This window comes from Amphiprion ocellaris, chromosome 19 (assembly GCF_022539595.1).
Source record: "Amphiprion ocellaris isolate individual 3 ecotype Okinawa chromosome 19, ASM2253959v1, whole genome shotgun sequence".
Classification (NCBI taxonomy): domain Eukaryota; kingdom Metazoa; phylum Chordata; class Actinopteri; family Pomacentridae; genus Amphiprion; species Amphiprion ocellaris.
In genome coordinates, this window is record NC_072784.1 from 11,379,216 (window position 1) to 11,405,995 (window position 26,780).

General features: G+C 35.6%; 1 protein-coding gene across 1 annotated transcript in view; it reads left to right on the top strand.

Moving 5' to 3' along the window:
- The first annotated feature begins 5,836 nt into the window (after nt 1-5,836).
- The window catches only part of kcnh4a (potassium voltage-gated channel, subfamily H (eag-related), member 4a), a 28,706-nt gene continuing 7,762 nt past the window's right edge, over nt 5,837-26,780 (top strand). Inside the window, exons 1-9 of the mRNA XM_035940895.2 lie at nt 5,837-6,191; nt 15,434-15,667; nt 15,743-15,874; nt 15,965-16,098; nt 18,239-18,491; nt 22,430-22,587; nt 23,418-23,625; nt 24,825-25,019; nt 25,105-25,304. Coding sequence (XP_035796788.2) covers nt 6,116-6,191; nt 15,434-15,667; nt 15,743-15,874; nt 15,965-16,098; nt 18,239-18,491; nt 22,430-22,587; nt 23,418-23,625; nt 24,825-25,019; nt 25,105-25,304 — 1,590 coding nt within the window. The 5' untranslated portion in view covers nt 5,837-6,115. The remainder of the gene's footprint in view (nt 6,192-15,433; nt 15,668-15,742; nt 15,875-15,964; nt 16,099-18,238; nt 18,492-22,429; nt 22,588-23,417; nt 23,626-24,824; nt 25,020-25,104; nt 25,305-26,780) is intronic.

Sequence of the window (26,780 nt, forward strand, 5' to 3'; positions counted from 1 at the left end):
GTTTTAAGCTATTTGTTGCGATGAAATTGCAGGACACAGTGACAATTGCAAAAACGATGCAGTTTTTTTTCAGCTTTTAGAACATGTTTCAACATTGTAATTTACAATATTTATTCCGAAACTAATTCCTTAACAGGCTCCAACTCATTTACCTAAAAGCTCACACACCACAATGGGAAATTAGCAGCAGCCACATACTGGTTTAGCATGAAGTTGTTGGTAGATTTAAGGCACTAAATGCCAATTTACTACGGAATGAATCACATTTGGACATATCTGTCAGTGACTTAAAAAGTTAATTTCACATCCTGGCAAAAACGTATTCACACACGCTCACGGCTTGTCACATCAATTAAAAAGAAAAGCACTCAGAGCGCAGTACTCCTCCAAGACTGTTCATTCCCTGACATTGCACTGAGCACAAGCATTATGCATGTGTACGTTCTGTACAGATACTGAATAGTGTCAGCTACATATGTAGTGAGCCACGGGAATTGATGGGACAGAAACACTCCCTCAGTTTAATCAATTGTTCCTTGTATCATTTCTGACCGATAAGTCTTCATAAGTCTGCAGCGGTCGATGTGTAGTAGGATCACAATCATGTGATCGTCAGCAGGCAGCTGACGTAGTGTTCAATTGTTGTCATAGTTGCCGCTATCTCAGTGGAAAGTTCTTAAATCCGTGGATCCAGATTATAAGACGCATCACTGCTAAAATCTAATCACTTGGTCCTTGTGTCATTTCTGACCTTCCCTGAAAATTTCATCCAAATCCGTTTGTCTGTTTTTGAGTAATGTTTCTATCAGACAGATGGACAGATAACTTTGCCACATTCCTTGGCGGAGTAATAAAACAAACACAAAATGACAGAAGGAACACAAAAAAGCACGAAGTCCAGACAAAATGACGGAAAAGCGACAAACTCTTCTAAAGAGACACAAAAAAATCACACAATACGAGAAAACATAATGCAAAACAACCAAAACGACACACAAAAGGACAAAAATGTGGTGCAAAATGACCAAAAAAAGACACAAAACAGCCTCAAACAGACAGATTAACAGACGGAAGGACAAATGTATGCTGATCGTCACATAACTCCGCCACTTTCTTTGGCAAAGTGAAAACTAGACATGTAGAACACTTTAATATTAAATAGGTGGTCACAAAAATGAAAAGAACAAATATCTGCATAGTCTGTTCAGTTTCTAATAAAACTGAGTAAAAATGCCATTAAAATATGAGCTTATTTTGCAGATTGAGATTCAGAATCAGTGACAAGATGGAGTCTGAGTTTCTCCCTCTGATAAATGACGTCATTTCCTTTTTCAGTTAGGTCTTTAAACCATAACTCGCCTTTCAAATCTGCATCTTCTGAAGCTGATCTGGTGCAAAATCTAGAATTTCCTCATATTGAATCGTCAGTTTTCTTGAGCTGACTTCCTCCTGTGATGCTGAAAAAGCAGGAACAGAGCAGTCCGGTTCTTTATTTCATCACCTTGACCTCTGATCTCGATAGGTTTAATGAAAAGAAAAACTTCAGAGCGTCTCAGCATCGCCAGTCTCCTTCCGACAGAAGAGAACCTATTATATTTCTGCTAAGTTGTGTGAGGCAGCAGGAGACGTGGACTAAAAAGGGGGATGGTTCAGAGCAAAGAGGAGGGAGGAGAGAGGCAGGAATCACAGAGACGAGTTGCAGCGATCACACTTTCCTCAGAGACTCGGAGGCTGCAGAGGAACCTGAAAGATGCAGCTCCGTCGTGCTTCTTTGTGAGCTTCTTCCTGAGGAACTAGAGCAGCTTTTCTGTAACTCGGAGAAGATGCCGGTGATGAAAGGTCTCCTGGCGCCACAAAACACCTTCCTGGACTCCATCGCAAACCACTTCGACGGAACTCGTGAGTAAAAAGATTCAGATTTGACTCAAAGCGTCGTTTAGGATCAACAGGACAGACTGGACTGTAAAAATGAATGTTTAACTGTTTAGAATTATTTTTTTTAAAAAAACAACAACAAAAAAAAACTAATTTACTCATATTTTATAGATTTGACCTATTTTGTTAAATTATTTATAATATTCAGTAAAATCACAGGAAAAACCCTTAAATAAAGATCAAAACTGTAAATAAAACCACAAAATCTTTTGTTTTTTGCATAATTTTGTGACTCAAATTTGTATTTTTACATGTGAAAAAGTGTGGAAGGTATGGAATACCTTTTTCCTGTCTCCTCTGTGTAAACGCTGCCTGCAGTTCGGCCAAAAAAATACCTACATTGTTTTTAAATGTCTGTTGATCACAACTGAGTCCTTCATGGTTTTTTGTTTGCATCAAGGAGTGGATATTTTTTTTTCTTTTTAAACAGAATTTTGCTTCTTACGTTTGTAATTTGTAAATATGAAAAAAGTATAGAGGGTATGGAATACTTTTCTCCTCTGTGTCAACACTGCCTGCATTTTAGCAAAAATATTTTTAAAAAATGAACTGGTGTTGTACAGATTGTCCATATTTCGTTACATTAGAGATAACTAGTAAAACTACAGAAAAGAAATACACACGTCATGTTTTAACTATTACTTTGCAGATTTTCCTGTTTTTGAAATTACAGATCATAGAAAAAAAATGTTAATTTACATGGTGACTGAAAAAAAAACAACAGCAAAAAACTGAACAAAACTGTAAATAATGTTCATGTAAAAAATATTTCTGCAAATAATTTCTTCTTTACAATGTTTGACAAGAAAATCTGTTTTTACTCCATTTAAATCAGAAAAGACATGATTTTCCATCATTTTCAATCATTTTAAGGAAATATGTCCATCAAGGACTGAAAAATGTCAAATAATCTTTTAAACTGTTATTTTACACACACACACACACACACACACACACACACACACACACACACACACACACACACACACACACACACACACACACACACACACACACACACACACACACACACACACATTTATTATTATTATTATTATTATTATTATTATTATTATTATTATTATTATTATTATTATTATTATTATTATTATTATTATTTCAAAGAAAAATGATGCATATTAAGGATTTTAAACAGTGGTAAATAATGGTATCAATTTACTTACATTTATCTCTTCCTTTACAAATAATAATTTCTCCTTTTAGAATGTGTAAACCTAAAATTATGATCTTTTTACAGTTTTTGAACATAGTATTTTTTAAAAAATGAAAATCTGTTCAGTTGCTGGCAGATTTTCATAGTTCTCTAATGGATCTTTTTTTTAATAGCAGAAATTGTAAATAAAATGCTCAGAACAGCTTTTTATTTCTACCTGGAAAAGAGGGAGGAGTTAAATCAGAAACACCTGTGAGCTGAATGGAAGCAGCATGAAGGAAAAACTGAGTGAGAGTCGCAAAAAAGAGCAGATTCCTCACGTTTCTGGTCATTTTTACTTTAAATTTATGTTGTATAAAAATAAACTGAGTGACTTTTGGCTGCAAGAAGATGGATTTTTATCAATTTCCTGTTCGACATGTGAGCAGAACTGGATTTATCTCCTTCAACCACCAATTTGTCTGAATCTTTGTTGGATCCTAGTTCAGGCAAGTGTCATTTATTTTTTGTTTCGTTGCTGATTTTCAGACTTTTTCTTCTTCTATTGCCTCAGTTTAATCAGTTTAGAGCTGCAGATTGGAAATATCTGAAGGACTTTTCAGATTTTTCTCACCAGGATGCTGAATTTTAATTCAGAGTTTTGATTTAATACATCTCTTTGTGTAATTTACACATGGGTAATTCTGCAGATTTACTTGAAATATTTTTAAGATAAATTACAGATATTTGAAATGGCGTCTGGGAAAATTTTGCTGGGCATTTCAAATAGTTTCCAAGATAAAAACAGTTCAAAAATCACTCATTGACCCACTTTCAGCAGGTGTTTCTCACAAATTTGAGGCTGTTCTGAGGAGCTATTTAAAATAAAAGCCTGAATGTTTCACTGTAATTTCTCATGACGTTGATTTAGAATCTGTAATATTTGACAAGTAGATCAAATAATTTCTGATTATGACTGAGTTGAATATGAACAAAAATAAAACTTGAGGCAGTGGTGGTGCAACGGTTAAGTTTCCAGACTAGAGATCTGAAGGTCAGAAGTTCAAACCCTGATGTGGCGACTGTCAGGCCCTTAACCCTTCCTGCTCAAGCCAGTCTCTCCAGGATTTTTGTGTTTTTCCAGATTGTTGCATCCTAAAATGCTTGAATTTGCAGCAGCTTTTCTAAAAAGTTGCGGTGTTTTAAGCTATTTGTTGCGATGAAATTGCAGGACACAGTGACAATTGCAAAAACGATGCAGTTTTTTTTCAGCTTTTAGAACATGTTTCAACATTGTAATTTACAATATTTATTCCGAAACTAATTCCTTAACAGGCTCCAACTCATTTACCTAAAAGCTCACACACCACAATGGGAAATTAGCAGCAGCCACATACTGGTTTAGCATGAAGTTGTTGGTAGATTTAAGGCACTAAATGCCAATTTACTACGGAATGAATCACATTTGGACATATCTGTCAGTGACTTAAAAAGTTAATTTCACATCCTGGCAAAAACGTATTCACACACGCTCACGGCTTGTCACATCAATTAAAAAGAAAAGCACTCAGAGCGCAGTACTCCTCCAAGACTGTTCATTCCCTGACATTGCACTGAGCACAAGCATTATGCATGTGTACGTTCTGTACAGATACTGAATAGTGTCAGCTACATATGTAGTGAGCCACGGGAATTGATGGGACAGAAACACTCCCTCAGTTTAATCAATTGTTCCTTGTATCATTTCTGACCGATAAGTCTTCATAAGTCTGCAGCGGTCGATGTGTAGTAGGATCACAATCATGTGATCGTCAGCAGGCAGCTGACGTAGTGTTCAATTGTTGTCATAGTTGCCGCTATCTCAGTGGAAAGTTCTTAAATCCGTGGATCCAGATTATAAGACGCATCACTGCTAAAATCTAATCACTTGGTCCTTGTGTCATTTCTGACCTTCCCTGAAAATTTCATCCAAATCCGTTTGTCTGTTTTTGAGTAATGTTTCTATCAGACAGATGGACAGATAACTTTGCCACATTCCTTGGCGGAGTAATAAAACAAACACAAAATGACAGAAGGAACACAAAAAAGCACGAAGGCCAGACAAAATGACGGAAAAGCGACAAACTCTTCTAAAGAGACACAAAAAAATCACACAATACGAGAAAACATAATGCAAAACAACCAAAACGACACACAAAAGGACAAAAATGTGGTGCAAAATGACCAAAAAAAGACACAAAACAGCCTCAAACAGACAGATTAACAGACGGAAGGACAAATGTATGCTGATCGTCACATAACTCCGCCACTTTCTTTGGCAAAGTGAAAACTAGACATGTAGAACACTTTAATATTAAATAGGTGGTCACAAAAATGAAAAGAACAAATATCTGCAGATAGTCTGTTCAGTTTCTAATAAAACTGAGTAAAAATGCCATTAAAATATGAGCTTATTTTGCAGATTGAGATTCAGAATCAGTGACAAGATGGAGTCTGAGTTTCTCCCTCTGATAAATGACGTCATTTCCTTTTTCAGTTAGGTCTTTAAACCATAACTCGCCTTTCAAATCTGCATCTTCTGAAGCTGATCTGGTGCAAAATCTAGAATTTCCTCATATTGAATCGTCAGTTTTCTTGAGCTGACTTCCTCCTGTGATGCTGAAAAAGCAGGAACAGAGCAGTCCGGTTCTTTATTTCATCACCTTGACCTCTGATCTCGATAGAAGGTTTAATGAAAAGAAAAACTTCAGAGCGTCTCAGCATCGCCAGTCTCCTTCCGACAGAAGAGAACCTATTATATTTCTGCTAAGTTGTGTGAGGCAGCAGGAGACGTGGACTAAAAAGGGGGATGGTTCAGAGCAAAGAGGAGGGAGGAGAGAGGCAGGAATCACAGAGACGAGTTGCAGCGATCACACTTTCCTCAGAGACTCGGAGGCTGCAGAGGAACCTGAAAGATGCAGCTCCGTCGTGCTTCTTTGTGAGCTTCTTCCTGAGGAACTAGAGCAGCTTTTCTGTAACTCGGAGAAGATGCCGGTGATGAAAGGTCTCCTGGCGCCACAAAACACCTTCCTGGACTCCATCGCAAACCACTTCGACGGAACTCGTGAGTAAAAAGATTCAGATTTGACTCAAAGCGTCGTTTAGGATCAACAGGACAGACTGGACTGTAAAAATGAATGTTTAACTGTTTAGAATTATTTTTTTAAAAAACAACAACAAAAAAAACCTAATTTACTCATATTTTATAGATTTGACCTATTTTGTTAAATTATTTATAATATTCAGTAAAATCACAGGAAAAACCCTTAAATAAAGATCAAAACTGTAAATAATGTCCAAATCCCATGTAGAATCTCCTTTCTTTTACTGTTAAATTACAGTTTTATTGTAAATTTACAGGTATTTGCTGTTATTAAAAGACAAATTATGCACATTAAGAATTTTTATAAAATTTTGTAACTATTATGTTAAAGATTTTGTGTATTTTGTTCAAATTGCATATAATAAGTGGTAAAATAAAGGCAATAAAATCACAGAAAAGAGTATTAATTTACATGTTAACCGCTAAAAAAGTCAAAATTGTAAATAACATCAAAAATCTATATATTTAAAAAAATCTGCTTTTACAACATTTGACTGCAAATTTTCATGTTTTTTTTTTTTTACTGTATCTGTGTCTAAAAATGGTTATTTTACAAATATTATTATACGGAAAATTATGTATATTTAACTGTTACTTTGCAAATTTCCCTTAAAACCAAATGGACTATGTTTACTACATTAAAATCAGCAAAAATATTCATTCAGACATTTTCTCTTATTTGAAAGAAAAACTGTAAATTTAGGGCTGAAAAATGGAAAATAATTCTTGAAACTGCCATTTTACAGTTTCCCTCTGTTTTTTGAAATTACAGAAAATATCAAATAAAATCACCAAAACAAAAATATTAATCTACATTTTAAAAATGCAAAAAACAAGCAAACAAAAAATATTCTTAAATAAATAATAGTATGCTCTTTAACTATTCTTAAATCCACAAATAAGATTGTTAATTTAATATATTTGACACATTTTTTTGAAAGAAAAATTAATTATATTAAAGTTGAAAAATGGAAAATAATATTTTTAGCTGTTATTTTTCAGATTTCACCTGTTTTGTTTAAATTACAGAAAATATCTTGTAAAATCACAGAAAAATATTAATTTATTATTAGTAATTTTTCTTTTCAAAACATTAAACACTTTGTTGCATTTAAATCCACAAATGATATTGTCAATTTCAAATATTTGACATTATTTTTGGAAAAAAAATTGGAAAATGGGAAATGATGGTTTTTAGCTGTTATTTTACAGATTTCACCTGTTTAGTTAAATTAATTTTTTAAAATAATTTACATGAAGTAATGAAGAATGAATGGTACATAAAGTTTTCATTTAAAATCTGTATTTTTAGAAATACCAATTAATTGTTCGACTATTTTACTGTATTTAAATCAGCTAAAAATAGCATAATTTTGCAGATATTTGTCATTATTTTCAGTTTTTAAACATATTTAACATTTAACATATTTTTTGCTTCCTGTTTTTCACTTTTTTATTTATTTTTATTAGTCTAATTTAAATGTCTTGACACTTGTTGATTTTTGTGTCATTCCTTTACTTCCAGCAGCGTTTCTTTCACATTCTCATTAAAACCAATTAAATTTTGTCCCTGTGGATAGTTTAGAGTCAGTTTGAAGGCTGCTGATCTTCCATTTCAGCCCTGCAGTGTTTCTCTAGCCCAGTTCAGACTCGATAAACTCCAATAACTGCTGCAGAATATGTGGACGCTGGTTGAGATGAGCTGAGATGAGCTGAGATTCACACGTTTTACAGTCGAGGATTTTCTTTCAAACAGGCAGAAAAGGAGTAAATTAAACCCTTGGACGGCGAAATGAAGGTTGAAATTAGGAATCCAGCAGAAAAATACCTCTATCTGCATCTATTTAACATCTTTCTTGTCAGCTTGAAAAGATTCAGGATTCTAATTTTGCTGCAGAAACAAAACATTGCAGAGGATGCTGGTCTGTTCCTGACCTTAATATTTGCTTTGACGTCTCTCACAGGACAGAAAATCAGGATTTTTGTTGCTGCTGGAAACACATCAGCTCAGTGTTACATGCTGTATTTTCTACTCACGGAAGAATCTGCATGATTTTCATTATTATTTATGTGTATTTCAAGTTTATGTTAATCTTTGCTACACTTTTGCACTGCAAGTTTCCCTACAGTGGGATCAATCAAAGATTTTCTTATTTATTATTGTGAAAATATGCAGCAGTTACAGAATTCCACCAATAAATATTTAAAAAACCAACCGTATTTAAACTCTCTACAAGTCGTGCTCACTTTTAGCTTTTAATTTTGCAGGAAATTTTGTCAGAATGCCTTACAAAAATACAGCAGTTGCATATTTGTAATATTCATGTGTTTTGTTTTATTTTTTCCAATCTGGAGATTGATTATTTATGCAGCTGCAGATTTCGCACAAAGACAAACACTTAATCATCTTCCATGAATTGTTTTATTCCATTTATTTATCTCTATCTTGGCATTGTCTCTATTTTTAAACTTGATTTGCTATGATTTGAGGGGAATTTTTTCAAGATAAGATGGTATTTTATTAAATTCTTGTGCTAAATGACACACAAAATGACATGGAATAACAATACATGCAGAGTCTGATAAATTTAAAAAAGTAAACTATAAGATATCAGTGCAATAGATTATTGAAAATAAAAGCAAATGAGGTCAAATAAGACTAGAATAGAAAAGTAAGAAGTAACACATGCAGTAACTCTGAGACTGTAAACTAACATTACACATGATTTTGAAATATTAAACATAAATTTTAAATGTTGTACATAATAATGACATAGTTCACATAATGAAATATTATCAGATTACTTTATTCAAAATTTTAATATTGCGTGTAAAATTTAAATATTACACATGAAATTTAATTATTTGACATAAAATCCATGATATTCTTGCAAATAAAACAGAAATGTTGCACATGCTAATGATAGAAATTGAATCATAGCACATGAACCTGAATTGCTGCCCTGGAAAGAAAAAAAACATGAACATGCAACTGAATTATTGCACCTTACATTGAAATATTGAACATGAAACAGTAGTACTGCATGTGGTTCTAAATTACTGCATATGGAATTGAAATATCACACATAAAATTGTATTACTGGACATGAAATAATAAAAATTTTCCCATGAAACATTAATCCAGTAAATATGAAGTAAAACTGCCAGTGACACTGAAATAGTGAAGTAATATTGCTCATGATAATGATATATAATACATTTAGCTGAAAACACGCATAAAAAATAGAAATATTGCAGAAAAAATAGAAATATTGCACATTTGACTGAAATGTTGCAAATTAATATACTGCACGTAAAGTCAAAATACTGTATGTAAAATTTATATTGCACAGGAAATTAAAGTATTACACATTAAGAAGAAATATTTATCATTAAATTAAAATCTTACACATTTTCAAATATTGAAATAAAAAATTAATACTGCATATGAAGTGGAAATAAAAATTAAATGTTTGTCATGAATTTTAAATATTGAAATAAAATTTAAATATTGCATGGGAATTTTAAATATTGAAAAAATACTGTACATACATTTTATATATCAAAATAAAAAATATTGCATATGAACCTGAAATATTGAAATAAAAAATAAAACAATGTGCATGAATTTTAAACACTAAAATTAAAAATTAAATATTGAGATAAAAATTCACATGAATTTTAAATGTTGAAATAAAAAATAATATTGTACATGAATTTTATATATTAAAATAAAAAATAAAATATTGCACATGAATGCTACATATTGAATTAAAAAATATTTTTGCGCATTAATTTTAAATTATTATTTATTATTTATTTTTTAAAAATAAAATATTGCACAGGAATTTTAAATATTGAAAAAAATGCTACCCATACATTTTACATATCAAAACAAAAATTATTGCATATAAAATTGAAATATTGAAATAAAAACTAAATATTGTGCATGAATTTTTAATATTGAAATAAAAATTTAATATTGTACATGAATCTTACATATTAAAATAAAAAATAAAATATTGCACATGAATGTTACATATTAAATTAAAAAATTGTTTTTGCACATTAATTTTAAATATTATAATTGTAATTGCAGATGAAATTGATATATTAAAATAAAAAATAAAATATTTCTCATGAATTATAAATATTAAAATAAAAAATAAATATAGAGATTAAAAAAACATTTTTTACCTGAATTTTAAACATTGAAATATAAAATAAAATGTTGCACATGAAGATGAAATATTACACATGATAAAATATTGCACAAAGTGCTCATAATATTGAATTATTTCAAATATAATGAAATGTTGCACATGATAGTGAAGTCTTGCACATGAAACTGAAATATTGCACACCAAATCAAACAATTAATTTGGTCGACTTTTATTAATTTAGTTATTTCAGAAAGCATTAATCATATTGTTGTCTGGAATCTGGTTGAAACTCTTAAATTAAGCTTCTATCAACAAAAAGTCACTTTATGAGCCACTTTGAACATTTTCCACAGTTGTTAGGACAAGATTTAAATCATCATGTGTGTCTTTTATCACAGACGCACTTGAACACATCCTGATAAATGATTAAATTAGAGGATTTCAGACAGCAGCGGTTTCTCCTGGTCGTCTTGTTTCGTCCGGTTGTTTCTGATTCGCTGCAGAGCTTCAGCAGGTTCTAGACTTTCTCTTTACAGATGAAGGCGTGAAGGCGACTGTTTGGGTCACGTTGTGCTACAACCTCACAAATTATCCTGTTTTCTGAGCTGCTTCCACGCACACAGACACAAATACTTCAGGACGCATTCAGATGTGTAGGTTGGCGACCGACTGAGCGGCTGAGTGGGAGGTGAAAGGGCCGACCGAATGTCTGAAGGGATTTCAGTGTAACGACACCTTCTGAAGACTCGCTGGTGAAAAGAAAAGAAGGTGTCGTCCACATGAGCCTCTACCAGAGCAGAGAGACTCACTGAAATGAATGAGGGGCCGAATAATCAGCAGTGTCTGAGGTCAGGGCTGCAAAATGTAGGAAATTAATGACATCTAATGGCAGAATTAACCTGACAGGGGTTTGAAAGGCAGATTTTCTTTATAAAATTATACCAATTATCAGAGCCTGAAATGGTGAAAACCAAAAGAATCATCAGAATATTCAACTTTCCTCACTACTCGTGCAGTTCCATCAGGACAAATAACCAAATCTGAGCTTAAACTTGTAATATTTTATCAAAATCACTTTATTCTACACATTCAGATTTTTTTTTTACCTTCATAACGTTTCCATATGCATTTTATGCAACAACAATAACAATAATAGTGACAACTTTATTTGCATAGCACAGTTCATATGGTAACTGCAACTCAAAATGCTTTACATCAAAAGCTGTCTTGAACTAAATACAAAACTAGTCCAGAAATCACATCTGAAAACAGTCAAAAACCAAAGTCGAAAAGTCTAAAACCAAGTCTAACAGTAGGTACAAAACAACTCCAAAACAAGTCTAAACCTAAGTCTAAAATTAGTCCAAAATTACAACTGAAAACAGTCCAAAGTTCATTTTTAAAATAATTTTAAGCCAAGTCCATAACCAGTCCAAAATCAAATTTTAAACTAGTTTAAAATTAGGTCTAAAACCAGTCCAAATCAAGTCCAATCAAAAATCACATCAAAAAGTCTAAAACTACGTAGAAAATCAGTCCCAAATAAACACAAAACCAGTCCAAAACCAAGTCTAAAACCAGGTCTAAAGCAAACCTAAAATCTGTACAAAACTTGTATAAAACCAGTCTAACACCAAGCCCAAAACCAAGTCTAAGACCAGTCCAAAACTAAGCGTAAAATAAGTCCATGATTACAATGGAAAACAGCCCAAAAACAGTTTCAAATTAGTTTAAAACCATGTCTAAAATCTGTCCAAACCAAGTCTAAAACCAACTCTGAATCCAAGTCCAAAGGTAAGTAAAAAACCGGTCCCAAACAAACCTTAAACCAGTCCAAAATCAGTCTAACAACAAGTCCAACACCAAGTCTGAGACCAGTCCATAGCAACATTTAAAACCATCCTAAGATCAAGCCCAAAATCCAAAACCAGTCCAAAACAAGCATAAAACCAAGTCTAAAGCAGTCTAAAATCAAGTCTAAAACCAAGTCTAAAACTTAATACAAAACCAGGCTTAACCTTAAAACCAGTCTGCAACGTTTCCTGCTTGCTGGGTTCTTTCTTTCTCTAACAGAATAAACTGAATAAATGGAAACAGGCTGAGGGAGGAAACAGCCAGTAGCTGATGGGGGGATTCACCAAGATGAAACTTTAATCATGAATCAGAACCATTTAGACAGAAATCTGACAGTTTGGCTTCAATACAGACAGAACTGACTCTGGCCCACCAGCTAATGGAAGACCTTCAACCTGAAGAACCAGAACCAGGCCAGATGCTTTGAGTCCTTCCTCCACTATCTGTGTTTTCAGAGGCCACAGTGTCTTGGTAACCCCTGAGAAGCGAATGGAAGCATTACCATATGTTTTATTTTTCTGCTGCACACATCGCCATGGCAACACAAGTGTGGAACGGATCCCAATTTAGCTTCATGTGAGATTAAACTGAAGACACTCATGTCAGCTAGAAAGTATCCACACATCACTAATTGCACATCTTTTTTTTTTTCTTCTGGCGGAGCAAGCGCTTCGTTAACGCCCACTAATTATATCTGGGTTGAAAACTCGTTTAAAGCCAATCAGGTGAACGTTCGGTCTGAATAGAAGCTGGTTTCATTGCTGTGTTTACTCTGCTGCCTCAAACTCAAAGCCTCGTTAGAAACCGGCCGCTCGGCATCATCATGAGAGAGTTTTCCCTGCAAACAATCTTTTAAATTTAATTTGCTCACATTCAAACATTCAAAGAGCGAATGAATGAATGACGACGCGTTCAATGGACTCGGTTTATTTGTCCAAGTATTGAACAGCTAACTGACTGAAAGCAGACACACATTAGAAAAGAAAAGACGTGTGCTGCTGGTTTCTCTTCACAATAGAGCCGAGAGGACTCAGGATTTATCCTTTAAAATCACTCAGGCAGCTGAATAAATGAGGGAGGCGGCTTTATTTCAGCTTGTCAAAATGAATCCATTGAAACCAAGAAAGATGAATCAGACTCGACTGATGTTTTTATGGACAATAACTTTAGCATTTAATGAAGCCGTGCAATATCTTACATTCATACTGTGAATATTTTCACAGTTGTAGGCCCTCAAAGTACAAAAACTAAGTAAAAACCAGTCCAAAACCAAGCCTGAAACTAGTCCAAAATTAAGTCAAAAAGCAGTCACAGACCAGTTTAAAATGACTCCAAAACTAGTCCAAAACCTAGTGTAAAGCAAATCCAAGCCCAAATCTAAAATCAGCCCTGAATTGACTCAAAACTAATCTAATATCAAGTCCAAAACCAGTTCAAAATTATTCCAATACCAAGTCTAAAACCAAGCCCAAAATGCATTCCAAAAGCATACCAAAACTAGTCCCAATGCAGTCCCAAACCAACCTGAAACCAGCCAAAAACCAGCCCCGCATCAAATCCATAAAGAGTTCAAAACAATCCCAAAACCAAGTCCGAGGTCACTACAAAGCAGAGTTTAAAACCAAGTCCAAAAGCACTTCAACATCAAATCTACAACCAGCCTAAAACCACTTTAAAACGAAGTCCACAACCAAGTCCAAAAACATTAAAAACCCAGTGTAAAACAAAACCAAAGCCAAATCTAAAACCAGCTGAAAACTAGTCTGACATCAAGTCCAAAATCAAATCTAAAGCCTGTCCCAAACTAAGTCAAAAACCAGGCCCAAAGCATTCTCAAACCAGCCTCAAACCTTTCAAAAAACCCAATCTGAGAGCAGTCCAAAACAATGTTTAAAGCAGCCATCCTAAAGCCAAGCCCAAAATTCATTCCAAAACCAAATCCAAAAGCAGTTCAGAATCCATCCTACACCAAGCCTAAAACCAGTCTAAAACCAGTCTAAAACCAGTCTAAAACCAGTCTTAATCCAGTCTAAAACCAGTCCAAAAACAGTTCCAAAGTGTTCCAAAAGCAGTCTCAAACCAGTTCAAAAACCAAGTCTCACACAAACCTGATGCAAAATGACAGAAGGGAGACAAAAAATTACAAAGAAAACAAAGCAACAAATACAGAAACAAAATAACAAAACACGCACACAAAAGGAAAAACAAGACACAAAATGATCAAATAAATCATATCATCATCGTCATATTCATCACATAAATCCATGGGTCTCTAAAACCAACTGTGAGCATCAGTATTATGGGATATATCATAGTTTCTTGTCACAAAGAGACAAAACTGTCCTAAAGACATGTAAAATAATTAAAACTTCATATTAAACAACAAAAATGTGACACAAAATAAGAAAAACAAGAGACAAAAGAGGAAGACAGAGACGCAAAATGACAAAAACGACATTTTACATCAGGTTTGTGTTGTTTTGTGTCTTTAGGACAGTTTTTTGTCTAGTTGTGATCATTTTGTTTTAATTTTTTGCCATTTTGCATCTCTCTTTTCCTGTTTCGTGTCACGTTTTTCTTGTTTTGTGACATTTTGTGTCGTGTTTCTTTTTTTTTTTGCTTTTTGTCTAGCTTTAGGTACATTGTGTCTTGTTCTTCTTGTTTGTAGTCTTTTGCATCTTGTTTTTGTCATTTAGTGTGAGATTTTGATCATTTTACATGTTCTTGGGACAGTTTTGTCTCTTTGTGACATTAAAACTATGATACATCCCGTAATATTGATAGTCAAAGTTTTAAAACATGAAAGAAAACTAACAGATTTATTGTTTTGAGACATCTGGATGGATGTAAAACTGATCTGCTGTCAGTTTTTACCAGAACTCAAATGTGTTTTTCATCCTAAAATGTCATGAGTGTCTCTGCTGTACTGATGAAGTTCTGAGGCTCAGAAATGATGGAAAAAGTCCATTAATATTTAACCTCTATGTCCTTCAGCAGCCTGTAACTCTGAAAATATTCACAGTATGAAGGAAAAACTTTGCTGCACTAAACATCCTAAAGTTATCATAGATAAAGAATCAGCTGATTCTGAGGAGATATTTTTCCAGATTTGGTTGATCTTATATGCAATAACTCAGGAGGCATCAATCAGTCTTTCAGCTTCACTTCCTTTCATTTTCCTCTCAGACAGTAACTTCCTGCTGGGAAACGCTCAGGGTCGCTATGGTTACCCCATCGTCTACTGCTCGGACGGGTTCTGCGAGCTGACCGGCTTTGTCCGGACCGAGGTGATGCAGAAAACCTGCACCTGCAGCTTCCTGCACGGAGCCGAGACCGGCGACACCGTGATCCAGCAGGTGGACAAAGCTCTGGAGGGGCAGCAGGAGTACCAGGGGGAGGTCTGCTTCTACCGCAAGAACGGTGAGCAGCTGCTGCTACGTCAAACATCTGGCCCAGAACCTGATCTAAGGAGGCTTTTCTCTCTTTAAAAACCAGGGAATCCCTTCTGGTGCCTCCTGGATATTGTACCGATTAAAAATGAGAAAGGCGAGGTGGTTCTGTTCCTGCTGTCCTTCAAAGACATCAGTGACTCCTACGGGAAAAGTCACCACTATGCTCCAGGAGAAGGTGAATCCCGGCGGTTTCAAACTCAAAATGTCACGTTAAATGTGATTTTTATGTGATGTTGTTTAGTAAATACAATGATTTTGCACTCAGGTGCGTCTGAAGCTGCTCACCGCAGCAGAAAAACCAACCAGTCGCACTTTTCTCAAGCTCAAGAAAGAGGCAGGACGATCCTGCATCACCTGAACAGCCTGTTTACCAAGAGAGGGAAGAAGAAACTGGCCGATGTGAGTGCAAACCTTCTACAGTTGTTCATTTAACCCCTAAATACTCATCTCTGTGCCTTAAGGTTGCACATCTTTTGAACACAATAATCCCATCTTGCTTTAAATTAACACAGATGTAACTCTGCACTCTTTCTACAACGTTTTATGTCTTTTTGCACATAAAAAAACTTGATCTAGATCATTCAGCCCAATATGCATGAGTATTAGTATTATTGATCCTTAACCCTCGTGTCGTCCTGCGGATCAAAATTGACCTGTTTTAAAGTTTCAAAATGTGGAAAAAAAAATATTTTCACAGTAAAACTTCTGATGTCCACATTTTCAGCATTTTGGGGAAATCTTTGAACATTTTTTTGGTGGGAAAAAAAGAAATGTTAAAAACAAAAAATAACCAAAATCCAGCGAAAATCATTGGATTTGGTAGATTTTTGTGTGAATGTTCTTTAAGAAAATATTAGAAGTTTTACTGATATATATGTAATCACTTTAGATATTTTTAGGATTTTTTCGAAGATTTTTAATCATTTTTTGAGTAATAATAATTTTGAAATATTTACAAGAATTTTCTTGCCAAATTTGGGGATTTTTTTTTTTTAAATAAAACTTTTAAGGGAAACTTTCAAGGAGTTATTGGAATTTTCTTCCTGAAGGTTTTGCAAATTTTCAGAAATTTAGAGATTTTTTTTGCTGAATTTTTGGATTTTGTCAGACAAGGAAGCAATATTTTTTGGTGCCCATGAAGGAGGACAACAGGAGGGTTAAAATAACAGCTTTTACCAGTGTTTCCTCTAGGATTTTTTCCAGCAGCGGCAGCAGGCTCTCCGGGGAGCCGCCCCAACCCACATGATGTTTTTTTTAAAATTCAGTCTGAATGTCACCGTTTGACATTGTTTCTCGAGTGTGTGTCTGCTATCAAGGACTGGCTTACATCAAACTGCTTGCAGATAAATTCAAATAAGACAGAGACACTTATCTTTGCTCCTGATGATAAAATTGCACTGATTAAGCAGCATCTTGGCTCACTTGGCCCCACTGTCAAACCCAGCCTCAGAAACCTGGGGGTTGTGTTTGACCAGGCCATGTCCTTTGAAACACACTGCAAACAGGTTGTCAGAAATTGCTTTTACCATCTAAGAAACATTTCTAAAATTCGGAAAATGCTGTGCAGGAAAGACTTAGAAACAGTCATTCATGCATTTATATCTTCGCGGCTGGACTATTGTAATTCTGTTTTTGCTTGTCTGAATCAGACTGTCTTTAGAAAATTGCAATTAGTCCAAAACTCAGCAGCAAGACTTTTGACAAGAACCTCAAAGAGATCACACATCACTCCCTTGTTATCAGAGTTACACTGGCTCCCTGTGAAATTCAGGATTGATTTTAAGATTTTAGTTCTCACCTTCAGAGCCTTGCATGGTCAGGCTCCTCACTATATATTGGAGATGTTGACTCCATACTCCCCTAGTCGTGCTCTTCGTTCTGCTGGACAGAATCTGCTTGAAGTTCCTAAGACTAACTATAAAACTCGAGGAGAGCGATCATTTCAGTTTGTGGCCCCAACTTTGTGGAATGCTTTACCAATGTCTCTCCGTTTTGCTGAATCTGTGGACTCTTTTAAGAAGGGCTTGAAGACACTGCTGTTCAGGAAAACATTTGGTTGACAATTTCTTCCTCCTGTCTTGTATATGTATTTTATTGTATTTATTTTTATATTTAATGTATTTTATTGTTTGTTTTATTTTCTAGTATTTAATTGTAAAGCACTTTGTGATTTTTATCTGTGAGAAGCGCTTAAGAAATAAACTTTACTTACTTACTTACTTACTTTAGCAGTCAACAAAAGAACTGAGCACTCTCACCTTGTAGAGTTACACCTAAGCCAATTTACTTCTAACTATTTATGACATTTTCTATTCTTAAAGCATATTTGTCTCATCATGTCTTGTTGTTTTTGCAGTCACGTTGCATTTCCTTCCTTATACTGCATATGACAAGTAAAAAACTCTTCATTTAAAGCTGTTTGGTATGGAAAAAACATGTAAAACGTGCAACTCTTGAGCTCTCTCCAACTGTGTCAACTGTTTTAAAACCAGGACGTCACCGAGCACATCAGAGATTTGAGTCCATGTGATGTTTTCAGAGTGTGTTCCAGAAACCATCCCTTCCCGAGTACAAGGTGGCGGCTGTGAAGAAGTCACGTTTCATTCTGCTGCACTATAGCGTCTCCAAGGCCTTGTGGGATTGGTTGATCCTGCTGGCGACCTTCTATGTCGCCGTCATGGTGCCTTACAACGTCTGCTTCGTCAGCCACGATGAGGCCAATGACCGCCGCTCACTTGTCAGCAGAAGCACCATTGGCAGCGACATAGCAGTGGAGATGCTCTTTATACTCGGTAAGTGGTTTAATAAAGACTTCACTGTCATGAGGCCTGTTTTCAGTGGCTGTATAACCTTGAAACTAAATTGAAAAGCAGGTAAACATCTTTCATCAGAGAGTAGGAGGCTTTAATCTAACCTCTTTAGTAAGATAACTCATTTTTGCAGCACTATACAGGATACAGAGGAAGGGAGTCTACGTCAAATGATTCAAAAGTGCATCACTACTCAATAACTATTACTACGACTACTACTTATTTACAAGTTGAACAGTCCATTACTTCCTCTTATGAACCATGTAAGCCAAATACCTAACAAAGAATATGTTGAAACTGAGTACACCTGTGATTTCCAATTAGTTTAACAGCATGAACATTGTTATAAAATTATCTATGTGAGCAACAGACCTATGCAGTGAATGCATAACCCTGACAGTGAAGCACATTGAGGCTCTACATGGAAAATAATTGCCATTGGCATTTAAAAATCAGATTGTGAGACTTTGCAAAGTTGAAAAAGATAAATCAACATAAAGTCAGCCTAAACACATGAACTTAGTTATAAAATGAACTGTATACACCAGAATCTTCTCAATTTTAGACCTATGGGCTGTGTCTGTTTGTTTGCCTGCATCTTGGCCCCACATGGAAAACTACAATGAGCTGAAAAGTATGATTGTGACGCTTCACAAAGATATAAAAAGACAGAGAAAGATCAGCGAAAACTCTGTGATACACAGTTGGAGCAGTTATCAAGAGGTACAAAAGGAGCCATAGTACCACTAATCAGAGCTGCAGTAGTCATCCTACTAAAATCACACCACAGAAAGTGTGCCATTTTAACAATCTGCCTCTAGAGTCTGACAGCAGCTGCTTCAGGCACAGGGGTTGTCAATGGAAATCAGAGTTTCTGTAAAGCTCAGACAGTGTGAAGGACACTTCAGAACCTCAACCTCTATGGATGAAGGACAAGGAAATCCCTTTTGCTTGTGCTTTGGTACAATACTGCAGCACAGAACTTTGCGAAAGGTCATGGAAAGAAGCCAGATGGATACTGAGAGCACATTGTTTGATCAGACAAGACCAAGATACATTAGTTGGGCTCAAATGGAGTCTTGCATGTTGTTGTGAACCTGACCAGGACTACCACAGTGAATGCATAGTCCTGACAGTGAAGAACGGTGGTAGAAGTGTGATGATATGGGGCTGCATGAGTGGAAAAGGTGTTGGAGAGATGACATTTATAGATGGATGTCCACAGAGAAACCAAAATACTGTCTGATAAGAAACTAGAAGAAGAGGAATATTCCAGCAAAAGAACCATCTACGGACCAAAATCATGGGAAAAAAGGTGACAACTATGACCTGGAATTTGAATCCAGTGGTTTCATCTGGCAATCTTTAGGCAGATGAGACCAAGATAAATTTACTGGGATAAGATGGGGTTCGACTTTTTTGCTGTGAACCTGGACAGGACTACCACAGTGAATGCATAGCCCTGACAGTGAAGAATGGAATTCTCAAGAGAAAAGTAGAACAACACAAATCCTCCAGCAAAGAACAACTGAAAAACGGCAGAACATCTCTTAATATAGTAAACCTAAACTGTTAGATTTTCATTTCACATGAGATATATAGCTTCTGTTCAACGTAGAAGTGATATTTAAGTGGTATTGCACAGGGTTGTCATATCTGTTCTGTTAAATATTGTAATGTGATTATTGTAGTCGTGGGTGTATTTTCAGAGATGTATCCTCACAATCTCGAAACCAAATTAAACAAGCAGATAAACATCTTTCTGCCGACAGCAGGAGGCTGTTATCTAACATTTTCACCAAGATAATTGGAGGCTTGCAGCTCTGTAATTTTAAACTAACATCCTCGATGCTGATTGCACAGCAGCTGACCTTTTATGCCGAAGCATGTCAAGCAGCGTTATGAAAAGACAACAATGTTAAGTTTAAATTAAGTGCCAGCTATATTTGTGCAGCTGTTGTTTCCCTGGCAATGGCTAACACACGGCTACCTCCTACCTTTTCTCGCCCACTCAGGGTGTCTCTGTTGCCCCAGGTTATGAATCATAATTAGATTTCTCTCACTTCGTCCCAGTTTTTTTTCCAACAGAAGTGTGATAGCACATCTGTCTCAGCGCTCGCTGACTTCATGCCTCTCAACAAGTTTGTCTGGGGACAGACGGTGACACGAAATTAGCTCACCTGCTAACACATGCTACTCTTTTTTTTATGGTACAGGTCAAATTCCTGTCCATGAATCACTGAAATTCAATCTACGGTACATTCAGTGTTTCTGCAGAAGGAGAGCTCAGATTTTCAGTGCATAAAAACACATTAAGTCAGATATACTGGCAGGGATCATTAATGCAGTGAAGAAATACTGCTTTCCCATTTCAGCCATGTGTTTTCTGATGGTGAGCGCAGCTGTTTCCAAAAATAACTAAAGACTGGCAGAACCTAAAGTAAAACAATAAGTAAATGACTGACATTATCTCACCATTGCCAACTGTTTAATTTTTTCCCTTCTGTTATTCATAGATTAATTATTGCTACAACATTTTTTTTTTTAGGATTTGCCGATTTTAATTAGTTGTATCTTGATGTAAAGACGTTTTTACTGTGTTCATTTTCTGTCAGCTATTCACCTGTTTTATAATATTTCTTCAGATGTAAAGTACCTAGTCTCTAATTATATGTAATTTATTTTGTTTTCTGAACAGTATCCAGCAAAAGAATTTCCTAATTTGACTTGACTTACCCTAACTTTTTAAAAAATGTTATCTTCACTTATTGTTCTTATTCTATACTATCTTATCTTATTTAACTTAACCTAATCTTAATCTGAATTCCCTTAATTTAACTTACCCAAATGTATGCATCTTAATGTAATCTAATCTTAATTTATCTAGTCTAACTGAACTTATCTAACTTAAGTTATCTTATCTTAATTCAACTTCACTTAAGCTACCTTAACGTAATTCAGTTTCATTTGTTTCATCTTAACTTATTTTATCTTATTTCACTAAACTTAGTCTATCTTATTTTATCTTAAATTAGCTTAGTTTACTATAACTTAGCTAATCTAACTTAGCATAACTTGCCTTATCTTATTTTATCTAGCTTAACTTAGTTTATCTAATTCTACATTAACCTAATTTAACTTAGCTTAGCTTACCATTGCTTAAGTTATGTAATTTAACTTAGCTTAGTTTATCTAACTTAACTGAACTTAGCTTGTCTAATTCTATCTTAATTTAACTTAGCTTAGCATACCGTTACTAATCTAATTTAACTTCGCTTATCTTATTCTACCTTGACTTATCTTAGTGCATCTTAACTTAGCATACCGTTACTAATCTAATTTAACTTCGCTTATCTTATTCTACCTTGACTTATCTTAGTGCATCTTAACTTACTATATCTGTCTTAACTAATCTAACTCAGCTTAACTCATCTTATCTAACTTAACTTAGTTTATCAAATTCTATCTTAACTTAATTTAGCTTAGCCTAATACAACTTAATTTATCTAACTTAATTTAACTTGTCTTATTCTGTCTTAACCTAGCTCAGTTTACCATCACTTAATGAATCTAACTGAGCTTAACTTAGTTCATCTAATTTAACTTAACTTAGTTTGTCTAATTCTATCTTAACTTAATTTAACTTAGCTTAGCGTACCGTTACTTATCTAATTTAACTTATCTACCTTGGCTTAACTTAATGTATCTTAACTTACTATATCTGTCTTAACTAATCTAACTTATCTAACTTATTTTATCTCATCATTAACTTAATAGCTTAGTTTATCTAATTCTATCTTAACCTAATTTAACTTAGATTAGCATATTTTTACTTATATCATCTAACTTAACTGAGCTCATACTTGTACTTTCTTTTAGGATATTTTTCTGTTATTTTTTAACTTTCTGGCTCCTCCCAGATATTATCCTGAACTTCCGGACCACCTACGTCAGTCAGTCAGGTCAGGTGGTCTACGATGCTCGATCCATCTACCTCCATTACTGCACCACCTGGTTCTTTGTGGATCTGATCGCAGCGCTGCCCTTCGACCTTCTCTATGCCTTCAACATCACCGTGGTGAGATTGTTATTTTATTTATCTGGAAGTTTAATACGTCCCTTTGTTTTACACTTTCCAGCCTCTGACTGCAAGACTTCAAGACTTCAGTGAGGGTTTGATTCCTCCAGAGACCAGAGACAAAAATACCATCAAATAATAGATTATAACCCAGTGATAGAAATATTGTAATTTTATATAATTAATAATTATAATCTTCTAGCCTCAATTATATGTTTAATGAAGTATGTTTACATGTGTAAAAACAATAATAAAATCTAACTATAAGACAAATAAATATTGCTTTTAAAAAAAGCAAATTATTATCACATAAAAAACAAATTTTGCAAACATTTTTCAGTATTTTTCAACAAGATATTTCTCATTTAACAAATAAAACATATGTAAAATTACAGAACCAGTTCTTTTTCTGTTAATTCAATAATTTTAGAAATATATTCACAGTATTAACCCTATAATTAATGTTTTCATCTATTATTTAAAAAGTAAGATTTGTAAAATCCTAATAAATTTGAGAATCTACATCAACAATATTTTTATATTTTATTAATGTCTCATTTTCTTTTTCTTTTTTTTTTTTACAGCTATTCACATTCTTATTATAATTATTATGTAATTTTTGGTTTGTAATTTTATTGATGTAAGTCTATGTGTATTTGAAATTATGTTTGAAAAAAACAAGAAAATAAAATGTAAAGTCTGTTAAAACTCTGTGAAATTGCATTTTCTAACAGGTTAGATAAATATATAACAAAAATCTGTTTGAGGACTAAACCTACATATAAATAAAAAAGTCTAAATTGGTCCTGTATGTTGTATTTTCTGTCCAGACGTCTCTGGTCCACCTGCTGAAGACGGTCCGGCTGCTTCGCCTGCTGCGTCTGCTGCAGAAACTGGACCGGTACTCCCAGTACAGCGCTGTGGTTCTGACCCTGCTCATGTCTGTGTTCGCCCTGCTGGCCCACTGGATGGCCTGCGTCTGGTACGTCATCGGACGCAAGGAGATAGAGAGCAGCGACCCCATCACCTGGGACATCGGTGAGTTTCACTGTTGAAACACTCATTAATCAACCAGAGGATGTTCGTTAGAGTCTGTTTTATCGGCAGCAGGGAAACGGTGAACATCTCGGATCACGCCTGAACGCCGCAGCATTACTTCAGCTTCAGCCGGTCCAGAGGAAGTGAACATCACAGAGCAGCTGCATTAAATCAGCACTGATGCGCTTTATCAGCATTATATCACCCAGTAGGACGGCCGTTATATCAGCTGTTGGAGGTCCAGGGTCACCTACTGAACTAAAAAATGAAAACACACATGTTCTAAAGCCAGGAAAATACATAAAGCTGTGCAAACTACACAAACAAGAATTATTTTACTGGTCATTGTCACTCATTTGAGAAAAATATTTATAGTATTGAATTTGTATTTGAGTAATACAAATTTTAAGAAATTTGTATGTGTATGTAAGTCTTATTTTGTGGGAGTAAAGTGAAGGAGTTGAAGAATCTCGGGATCTTGTTCATGAGTGATGGGAAAATGGAGTGTGAGATGGACAGGAGGATTGGTGCGGCTTCAGCAGTAATAGGCATTATATTGAACCGCTGTGGTGAAGAGGGAGCTGAGCCACAAGGCGAAGCTCTAAATTTACCAGTCCATCTACATCCCAACCCTCACCTATGGTCACAAGCTCTGAGTAGAGACCAAAAGAACAAGATCACGGATACAAGCGGCTGAAATGAGCTTCCTCCGCGGGGTGGCTGGGCTCAGCCTTAGAGATAGGGTGAGGAGCTCAGACATCTGGAGAGAGCTCGGAGTAGAGCTGCTGCTCCTTTATGTCGAAAGGAGCCAGTTGAGGTGGTTTGGTCATCTGATTCGGATGCCTCTGAGGAGGCTTCCTTTGGAGGTTTTCAGCACACATCCGCCTAGGAGGAGACCCCGGGGCAGACCCAGAACTCGTAGGGATTATGTATCTCATCTGGCCTGGGAACACCTCAGGATCCCCCAGAAAGAGCTGGAAAGCATTGCTGTTCAAACTGTTATGTGTCACCAAACCAAATAATGCCAACAAGAATGAAGGAACTTTAAAGAAACACATGAAGCATGTGAAGATCTATCCCCTACATATAAGATCTCTCCTGCTGATGATGCCGTTGTGAAGAACCTTCTTCTGAACCATTATTTTATGAGAGAGGTTTAGTCACCTAAGATCTTATATAGGATAAACTTCTTCCCCCAGGTTGGCTTCAGGAACTAGGGAAGCGTCTGGAGACTCCGTACATCAACAGCACCATGGGTGGACCATCCATACCCAGCGCCTACATCGCCTCCCTCTACTTCACCCTCAGCAGCCTCACCAGCGTCGGCTTCGGCAACGTTTGCGCCAACACAGACGCCGAAAAGATCTTCTCCATCTGCATCATGCTCATGGGCGGTGAGTTTAGAGGTGAAATCATTGAATTTATCCTCAGATTAATGTTCTGAGATCATCCCAGCATTGCTTCCTCTGCCTCCTCCAGCCCTGATGCATGCCGTGGTCTTCGGTAACGTGACCGCCATCATCCAGCGCATGTACTCGCGGCGGTCGCTGTACCACACCAGAATGAAGGATCTTAAAGACTTCATCCGAGTGCATCGGCTTCCCCAGCAGCTGAAGCAGAGGATGTTGGAGTATTTTCAGGCAACCTGGTCAGTCAACAACGGCATCAACGCCAATGAGGTGGGTGAGAAATCACCAGTTAGCAGCAATCTTGTAGTTCATTCAGGGGTTATGTTGAATCACTTCTAACTAGGACATCTGGGTGTTTGCTGCTATGTGAGATTAACTATATTAAATTACAGGCCCCACAATAGAAAATTCTTGCAACTGAATCTACTGAAAAAGGACTATGCACTAACTGTGGTTTCGATACTGATCAAGTTTTCACCAAACATGCTAGACTCCATCTGAGCTGAACAAGCTTCTTTTGGTCTCATATGAGTTTTTTTGTTGCAAATTCTCATTTTGTAGTTTAGTGCCAAACAGCAACAAGTTTGTTCTTCTTCAATGCCGTACATAGAGGTTGATGTTCTGAAGTGTCCCTCACACAGTCTGAGATTCACAGATACTCTGATTTCCATTAATAACTCCTGTGCCAAGTGTGAATCTGTTTTTCACAGCTGAAAAGTGAAAGTAGTTCACAGTCTGTGGAGTCATTTGAGGAGGACGACCTCTGCAGCACTGATTAGTGCTACTATGGCTTCTTCTATACCTCCTGATTGCAGCTGCAGCTGTGCTACCACTGATTTAATTTTTAGTCGATTTTCCAGGATCTTTTTCAAGCCTTACCATCACATTTTTCAGCTCTTCTGAAAATTCTCTTACTTATGGAACCATGGAGTGCTTCACTGTCAGGACTATGCATTCACTACATAGTTCTGTTTTCCACATAGCTAATTTTATAACTATATTAATGCAGTTAAACTAATAGGAAATCACAGGGGTACCCAGTTCAGTTTCACAGATGACAGGTTTATTCAGTTTTGTTGAACGGACTTCTTAATATAATCTTTCTAAAGTGTTTGTTTAAGATTGTTGTTAAGATAAAATATTCTGAAATGATGATTTTGAATCATTTCACATTCAAATGAGGTTAGACAGAGGTGTTCTCACTTCTGTTGTACTGTTTTTCCACCAATAAGATGGCTTTTTTTCTGGCAAAATTTGTCACTATTTAAGAAATAACCAACAAGTATATGACCTGAAGACTACGTGGGCTTCAGTTAACGTCCTCAGGAAGAAGAAAAAGTACATTCTGTGCAGGCCTTTAAATCTCAATTCAGAAATGACGTTATTAAATGTGGGGCACTTCCTGATTCTCTGGAGGCTTATTCCATTTCCATAAGTAGGCGGCACTTTGTTGCAAATAGAATTTCAGAAACAATGACAGAGCCGATCCAGGAGAAGTTCCCTGTAATTAAAAGGGCTGGAGCTGAAATAGAGAGAATGCTCATTAACACCCTCACCATCGCCATCTAGAGATAATGAATTCAGCATTGACGGCAGCAGACAGACACCTGTTTGTGAGAACAAGCTGGTTTTAGCACATTGAGTCTGTTTTTGCTGAGCGGTCGGCACATCATGTGAGAATGTTACCCTTTAAAACCAGACTTCTTACGGTAGCAGCACATTGAAGTCAAATACTTCTAAATAAGT